The sequence below is a fragment of the Cupressus sempervirens genome, chromosome 11 (assembly GCF_028749045.1).
Source record: "Cupressus sempervirens isolate cs-2001-9-10 chromosome 11, ASM2874904v1, whole genome shotgun sequence".
Classification (NCBI taxonomy): domain Eukaryota; kingdom Viridiplantae; phylum Streptophyta; class Pinopsida; order Cupressales; family Cupressaceae; genus Cupressus; species Cupressus sempervirens.
This window is the reverse complement of record NC_143128.1, coordinates 777877018-777885661: the sequence shown is the minus strand read 5'-3', so window position 1 is coordinate 777885661 and position 8644 is coordinate 777877018. Positions and strand designations below refer to the sequence as shown.

General features: G+C 30.9%; 1 protein-coding gene across 1 annotated transcript; it reads right to left on the bottom strand.

Moving 5' to 3' along the window:
* Positions 1-6084: 6084 nt before the first annotated feature.
* On the bottom strand, positions 6085-8174 carry LOC149531903 (uncharacterized). Its single transcript, XM_089809627.1, has 5 exons — positions 8103-8174; positions 7657-7747; positions 7416-7538; positions 6884-7307; positions 6085-6776 (listed from the first exon to the last, which is right to left on the bottom strand). Exons 1-4 carry the CDS (start codon positions 8131-8133, stop codon positions 6908-6910), a joined length of 645 nt encoding a protein of 214 aa, XP_089665753.1. The 5' UTR covers positions 8134-8174; the 3' UTR covers positions 6085-6776; positions 6884-6907.
* Positions 8175-8644: the final 470 nt, after the last annotated feature.

The following is an 8644-nucleotide window of genomic DNA, read 5'->3' as shown; positions in this document are numbered from 1 at the left end:
ATTTATTTATTCATATAAAGTTACCTATAGGGAACAACATTCCATTACTTTCTTCAGGGTCATATAACTTTGTCCTCTCTGCAATACATTGCAATAAATAATAACTAAAACGTTCATAATTTTCAAGCTCAACAATCATTGCAAAGATATCTCCTACATAACAAGTATACACGTATATGTGTATAGTACATATATAAGATAGTTCAAATTGATAATTAAATAACATTTGTTCAAATTAATTTCTATGATACTTACCCACTTTTACCAATCCAAAGATATGATTATAATCATCAAAAATCAATGGAATATCATCAAAATTTTCATCATCTTTATCGAATGTATTAGTAACGTCAAGTGGTACTGAAATCCATGCACCTTTATATCCACATGCTTGATTGATGCATTGTTCATAATCTTCATCAATGCAACTATTACAAAACCATGAATATTCTCTTGTCTTTAATGTTCAATTGCAATATTTTTACTCATGACTGAATGTAAGGAATGTGTATTTTCTATCCTCTTGCAACCATGAATGTTTTTTCTATTAACACCTAAAAATTCATTAAATTGAAAATGTGGAAAAATTAAATTTAAACTTCAATGAATTGAAAAATAAAACTTAACAATAAAATTTTATCACTTAATTGCATAAAAATTAAACAAATGTACACATCCATACCTATTATCTCCAAAAGGACTCTATATCCAGTACCTGTCAACTCATTGTTGATGATGTCCCAACCTCATCTAATGTAAAATGTGTCTTACACCATTCAACAACATCATGTGCATCATTTATACGAACTCCCTAATAATTCATTTGATACTTTCGCAAATCACGTTTGATGCAAGCTCTAGCACCATCATGTTCACCTTTTCCATGACCACTCTCGAAGAAATTCTATATGTGTTTTATATTCTCATTGCAATGATATCTACATAATGCATAAAATGATCTAGATGATTTGAACTGTGTGGCACATCCATCAAACCAAACATAATGTTTATCAACATTTATGTTTCTTTCTTTCAAATAAGAAAAGAAGATATTGAAGCAATGTTTGACATAGTGAATGTCATGTTCTTTATCATCACTTAAATAGAAATGATATTCCTTTTTAATTATTCATGCTTGAACTGTACTCTGAACACCATCCAAATCTAACTGTGCATGTCTATAACCAACATGTACCATAATACTGACTTGCTTAGAAAAGTAATAATCTAATTGAAATTCTTTCTGATGAACAAAGGAATAGTTCTCTGCAAAATCAACAACTGATACAATCGCTCCAAGTGGGAAATTGTCCCTCAAAGTTTGAAACTATTGTTCTTGCAAAAAATGTGTGACGAATATAAGGTTGAATCAAATTCTTAAATCTATCCATAAATGTTAGAACAGATAACTCCTCTTCAACATATTCCAACCTTTTTGTCTCTTTTCCCATATTTGTTTCATTCTTGAGATACTTGTAACTTTTGCAATTCATTTTTTTTGTTGCATCAATATTTTCAATTTTCAAAGGAAATAGAGCCAATTCAGCACATGTTTCACATAATCCTTTGATGCAATTTATTTGACCAGCTGGATCATCTATTTTGTCACATAGAATGGATGATATAAAATCACTTCTCCTACTAGGAGGAGCAACATGAAAACCATATGTGTCTTCTACAAACTTTCAAAACACTCAATAGTGGAGATCAAACTCAATATGATGATGACAACAACATGTTTCAAACACTTTGTTTGACCTCACAAAGTATGGCTTCAATTTTTCAAACAACGTTTGCCCAACTTTTACATTAGGATGTTTAGTGCAAAATGACACATATAACTCATGTTGTGTTGTGTCCAACCAATGTTTTGTATGATGTTCATATTGACCAGATGCAATCCTATGCCTGATAACATCTCTACTATTTGATGAAGGATGAGTGTTATCAATCCAAAATGATATGACTAAATTTTTTAATGACTCTTCAATCCTATCAGAATGAGGTGCTCTACACATGATTGCCCAATTTCCCTCCATAGTATTGCCATCCACAATTAATCTTCTCTTAACATATTTTCTCATTGTTTTCCTACTAAAACCCATTTCAAATGAAATTGAAGATATTTTTCTATTTTGGGTCATATTCTTATTTACAATAGACATCAACATCACTTTTCTTGCCATGGACTTATCTTTATTTCGAGAGTATTTTCCTATGTTTCTCAAACCTTGTTTAACATTTTCAATTAGATTAGTTTGCATGCTCGAAAATCTTCTCTTCTTTGATGTTGTGTCTACACCTAACAATTTCAATGCCTCCTGCAACTTCTTTTGTGTAAGCAAAAGTGAAAGTAACTGAGCTTGTTCAAGTTTTTCAATGTTATCAAATTGAGTAATAATTTCTATTATCTTCTTATTCATTGACCTTTTCTTAGACAAACTTAATGGTTGAATAGTAGTTACAAGTCTTCTCAATTTATCCACATCCATTTTAAGTAAATGATCTAATTTTTTTGTAGAAATAGCATTCTTTACAGATTGGGCAATATTTAGAAGTTCATCCATACTAGTTCTTGCACCTCATCCCAACCCTTCTTTGACTTCTATTACTAGAATTTCTACAAGGAGCGATCTTGAGCCTTCTCCAACATTCATTGTTTGAGATTCTATAGGGAAAGATTCTAACCCTTCTCCAACTTCTGTTATTCGAACCTCTGTAGGGAGTGATCTTGAACCTTCTTCAACATTCATTGTTTGAGATTCCATGGGGAGTGTTCTTGACCTCTCTCCCATCTCCAGTTCTTCTACTTCTGTCAAGCCTTCTTCAACATTTCCTTCACCTTGTTGATTAGCTGCAAAAAATTTATAAATAAATCAAATTAGATAAAACAAAAGATTGAAACATAATTAAATTCAAAATCATAAAAAAAAAAACTAATATATATATAATTACATACCTTGTTTAATTCAATGATAACATGCCATAGTCTTCTAAAGATTTCTTTGTTCTACTTCATCAAATCTCTTCCTTGCATATTTGTTTTACCTTCCTTTCTTGTTTCCCATTATAAAATCATTGTAAAAAAAAATTTACTCCTTGCGTCAACATAAATTTCGTGCAATAATTATATTAAAATGTCGCTGTAAGAATTTGCAGTACAGCTTCACTATTTTTAAGCTGACCTGTCTGAAGCTAATGTCAACATTTTTTCTTTTCTTATGTTCACATGAACGCAAAGATCTTAATATGTTCACGCGAACATATCAAGTTCAATTTTTGGCTGCCAAAATTTTTTGGGCCGCATGTGCATTGCAAACACTACATTTGCTATGAACATGCAAAATTATGTTTTTTTGGGCCATTTTTTTTTTTTTTTTTTCTCTTTCGACACTCATTACTATAGATAAATGATCTCCTACTGTGAAATAAAAAATGCCAAAATGTGCTACTTAGAGCAAGCTTTCCAACAACTATAATTGTAATACATATTTTAATAATCAAGACTTTCAAATATGAGTTTAACTAATCATAGGTTCATTACTAATTGAACATCAACTGACTTTGACACTTCAGGAAAATTAGTAAATTAGGTCAATTTTTTTTTGAAAAATATCTAGGAAATAGCTTATTGAGTTAGCTTTATATTAAAAAAAAAATATTAATGATAAATTGACTTCAAGTTATCTATGTCAAAACAAACATTACAATTAGTGTCACTTCAAGACTTCATAAACTATACAATATTCAACCAAATCAAATCAAACCAAATGCATCCTCAGAATATTGATTTTACAAATCTGACGCTAAAAGAATTACCTCATTATCTTTTCTAGGAAAAAGGTTATGTGTGTCAAATGGACTGTCTCTCTTTAAAAATATTGAATTTTATTATGTACCACTTTTTGGAGGAGAAGAAAAAATTGACATAAATAATTTTTTTTTTAGATTAAAACATATGGTTACAAAGTAGGAATAAAGTACTAAAAGTCACTAGTTTATGTCATCTTGAAATTATTTATAGTTTTAGAGATATAGTCACTCAAACGTGAGGTTTGTTTCAAAAATATTGATTTCAGTTTCAAAATTGGTCAAAAAGTGGAACCCATTATTGTGGGATCACCCTGAGTTGAAGTGCTAGCTAACATTTAATGTAAAACATTATGTGTGTGTGACATGGAAATCTTGTAGAGTTGTTCACTATCTATACATACTACTATACAGACAAGGTGACTTCTCATCATTATAAAATATCATAGTTTATTTCCACATGGGTAGTAAGTGACATGTGAGATCTTGGGGGTCATAGGGGCAATAGACATGGTATAATATTATTGGAGAATCACATTGTCATTCTATGCCTTTATAGGGTATGATTTGAAGGGAAAAAAAGTGTGCACAATACTTTTCAATTTTAAATAACACCTTTATGGCTAACAAGTTGCTTCCTTTCCCTAAAAAACAAATTAACATGCTAAATATTATTTTTTTCTAAATGTTGTGAACATATTGTACCTGATTATGCATACATGACATATATATAGTCAAAGAGGATATTTTCTTATGCCTCATGTTAATTGTTATAATTTGATTGGATAGGCTATCAACTATGGGTTTTTTTAAACCTTCCTAATATTTTAGCAATGCTTATTTGTGCCCAAAATTGTCAAAAGTTCCATATCACTCCTAAGATTAGTAACCAACCCTCCACCTTGAATTTATTCTATATTTTTCCTAGATAGTCAAAATTGGATGAAATAAAAGGAAATTCTAACTATTCCAAACTTTTAAATCCAACAATAACATCAAATTTGACCTAGAAAGCTCCAATTTTATCCTACAATAAAAAGCCACAAAAATAACAACCTCAATATATACCAAATATATATCTAATGGAAAACCAATAGCATTCTAATATCTCTGATATGATATAATATTTGGGTATTATTCTATCCACCCAAGATATAGAGTGAGTGGAAAGAAAATAATGATAAGACATAATTAACATGATAAGAATAAATAAAATATATTCACCATGAAAATAATATACTAATTAGATTTGAATTAACCTCATAATTAACATTACATATGAATCCCTGATTATATAGCCAAGGTGAGGACAAAGTAGTCAATGAGACAATGGAAAGATTTTTTATTTCATTACATGATAATCAAGAGAGGACATATCACCTATGCAATGGGGAATTACATGCCCAATAGAGGTGGATCATCCTATAATTTATAATAAATTTTGTTCAACATGTACAACAAAGGGGCCACCCACCCTTAAACATCACACATTAAGAAAACTTTAAGATTATAGTTTAACACTTTTAGTCTATGAATCAAGCCATAGTGTGTGATGTTTAAGTTGTCTACAACAAAGGTGGAGATTGATAATGCGATAAGATCCCAAAAGGTGGAAAATTCCATGCACTATGAGAGGATATGATAAAGGAATAGCATGGTAAGTCTACAAAAGGTGGAAATGCTCCACATAATCCTATGCAACTCCCTAAGTAAGATTAAGAAAGTAAAAGTAAGAACTAACCAAGGTAAAATATCTTAATTACATTAATAGGTTCTATAAGGATCATGGCCCAAAAATGTGTTTAATGGCTAGAAGCTTCAATAGTTATAAATATATTACAAAAAAAAAAACTCAATTAATTGGTATCAAATGTAAATTGGTTTCCTCTAATAAGTGAAATATTTGTGATTGAAAGATTTTATATATGTCTATGCTTTTTTAATAAGAAATTACCTACTAGCAATCATTTTTATGACTATCACTAATAGGTAGTTAGAACAATCATTTTTATGACTATCACTAATAAGTACTTAGAATTTAACTAATGAAATACGAAGATTAGTTATCATAAAATAAAATTAGAAAATTTGTCAAAATCTATAAAAACATTTTTCAAATAAATTATGATATTTCTTTATTTAACTATACATGATTGTTCCTTGAATCCAAATGAAAATACAACTAAGCAAGTAGAAATAAAATGCTAATTTCCCAATTAAAATTATAAAAAAAATTATGCATTTCTTTGATGAAAAAAACCACATGTTCTATTTTATTAAAAAGACCATATTATAATGTATATTTAAATATCCAGCTCTTGGAATAATCTATAATCTAACATGTCAATCACCCAATATAGAAGTGCTTGTGATGGACAATATAATATATCATTGTACATGACCAATAACATAGCAAGTTGAAATGAACAATATTATTGGAGGAGCTTTCCCTCCCTTATATCTATACACAACTAAATGATCTTTAAATTTAACTGAAGATCTGGCAACATCCTTCCGAACATTGTACAACTTTTCTTCCATTTTTTATTTCGTTCGGTACATATATACGAAGGGAAGCACAGCCTTAGCTTTTCTCATCAGATTGGGAAGAATTTTGAAGCACAATGAACGAAAAAAATCTTGAAATTCAAGCGCAAATATATAAATTTGAAAGTTTCAGCCGGAAAATTCAAAGGAAAAAAATTATATAGATGAAAAAAAACAAACAATTCAGATAGACGTGGACATAAAACCCTAGCCGTTAATTCTTGGCTTTCTTTATGTCATCTTCATCAGGACGAGAGCAAGATTTAATCCTCAGATAAAGATCCAGGTTAAAATCAGTGCGAGCGCCAGATTTTAACTCTTGAAGAAGATCGAGCTCAGGACTGCCGCCATTATTGCATCTTCCAAACGAAGAAACAAGATCAAGGACCGGAGTTTCGTACTGGAGCTCCTCCGCAGTTCTTGGAAATGAAAAACCAGAAATAAATGAGGCAAACAATGTTGAAGATAAAATTGCTGTAGAAAATATTGAAGAACAATAGTTTATATCAAGATTCTTTATACTTACGGAAGAAAGGGGCTTTCATTGACCTCAGAGGAGTCCACTGGAAGGCTTGATTTTAAAGTCTGATGATTTTGACCTGGGATGAAGATCAGTGGAAAGGCCAGATTTTGTCCTTTGACGAAGATCAGTGCAAGGGCGAGATTTTAACTCCGGATGAAGATCAAGCTCTAGATCAGTACAAGGGCCAGATTTTGAACCTGGTTCAAGATCGAGCTTAAAATAAGTGCGAGGACGAGATCTCGACCATTTTAATCGCGGATGAATATCGAGTTTACGATCGCTGTGAGGATCGAGGTTAAGTTCAGTGCGAGGGCTAGATTTTAGCCCTGGGAAAAGATCGAGCTTAAGATTGTCACCAATATTGAATCTTCCAAACGCAGAAAGAAAATCCACGGCCGGAACTTCATGCTTGAGCTCCTTGGCAGTTCTAGGAAATGAATGAAAACGAAATAAATAAGGAAAACGACGTTGAAGATATAATTACTCTAGAAAATATAGAGGAATTAGTGGCACATTTAAGAATCTTCATACTTACGGAAGAAAGATGCGTCCATTGACCTTGGAGGATTCCAGTTTACCGATAAGATCGAGTGTTTTCTGTAAATTGATCTGCCTGGACTGTTCAACACCTTGCCCTGCTGTAATCCTTTTTGACTTTCTGTCAAATGGAGAGAAAATTGCGCAAAATAATTTTTCTTGAGTAAGATTCCATAAAAAAGTAAATGCATAAAAGGAAAAATCGTTAAAGAAAATTGCGGAATGAACTTTTGCATTACGCATTTTTTGGAGCCGGAGCATTATTCTTTAAACCTGCAGAATCCTCCTTTCTGGTATTTTCAATTCTTTGTGCCTTGGAAGTGGCAGGATCTACAGAATGTAATTAAAAATTATATTCAGATCATCTACAGAATGCAGTCGGAAAATTATATTCACATCATCTAGAGATTTTAGTCGAATTTTTTACTTCACAATAATAATTTCAGAATTCAACTGCTGTCGGCATTTCGTTACAGTAGGAATCTTTACATTTTCAATCCTACTTTAAATTTTCAATACTCAAAGATTATACATTTTCTTCTGATATATTTCATCATCTTTCTTATAAATCTTTCTTGGAGAGATACGGCAATTTTCAGAGGAAAAGATATATGGAGGGAAGAAAATTGCGACCCTAAGAAACAGATAAATGCAAATTGAAAATAAAAATAGATGGAAATCTTGCCTGTGAGGTGATCGCCATGATTGGAGGCCATGACGATAATGGATTCCAACAAGGAACTTGACGGGAGGCCGCAAGATTGGAGTAAGGCAGACATTTATTTAAATAGACGAAGATGATTTGGAAGCCCGGATTGGAACCTCCGTCAAATTTTCGTTTAGATAAGTTCGCGTTTATTTATTTACTATTATTATTAACTATCTGTACTTAAAAAAATTTATTTTATTTTAATTAAGAGTTATTTTATTTTATTTATTTTATACTAGATATTTCTATATATATCAAAATTATGTTAGAGTGTGAGATTAATTTATCAAAATTATGTTAGAGTGCAAGATTAATTTAGTTTCACTTCATTAAATTATCTTTACACTCCAATATAGAGAATCCTAATCAGTTTGTCTCAAAGGTTTATAGGAAACTTTTAACTGAAACTATAGTTGAAAGAGATGTTGGAGCTCAAGAGACATGTCATATGCTATTAGAACTTCCATTAGTTGAATGTAGTAGAAAATTTGTTAATCTAAATGTTTCATGCAAAAAAA

Coding starts and splice junctions, on each gene's coding strand:
- LOC149531903 (XM_089809627.1), bottom strand. CDS start 8,133: ATGGCCTCCAATCATGGCGATCACCTCACAG. Junction 7,539..7,656: donor GCTCCGGCTCCAAAAAATGC/GTAATGCAAAAG, acceptor TCCATTTGACAG/AAAGTCAAAAAGGATTACAG. Junction 7,308..7,415: donor AATGGACGCATCTTTCTTCC/GTAAGTATGAAG, acceptor TTCATTTCCTAG/AACTGCCAAGGAGCTCAAGC.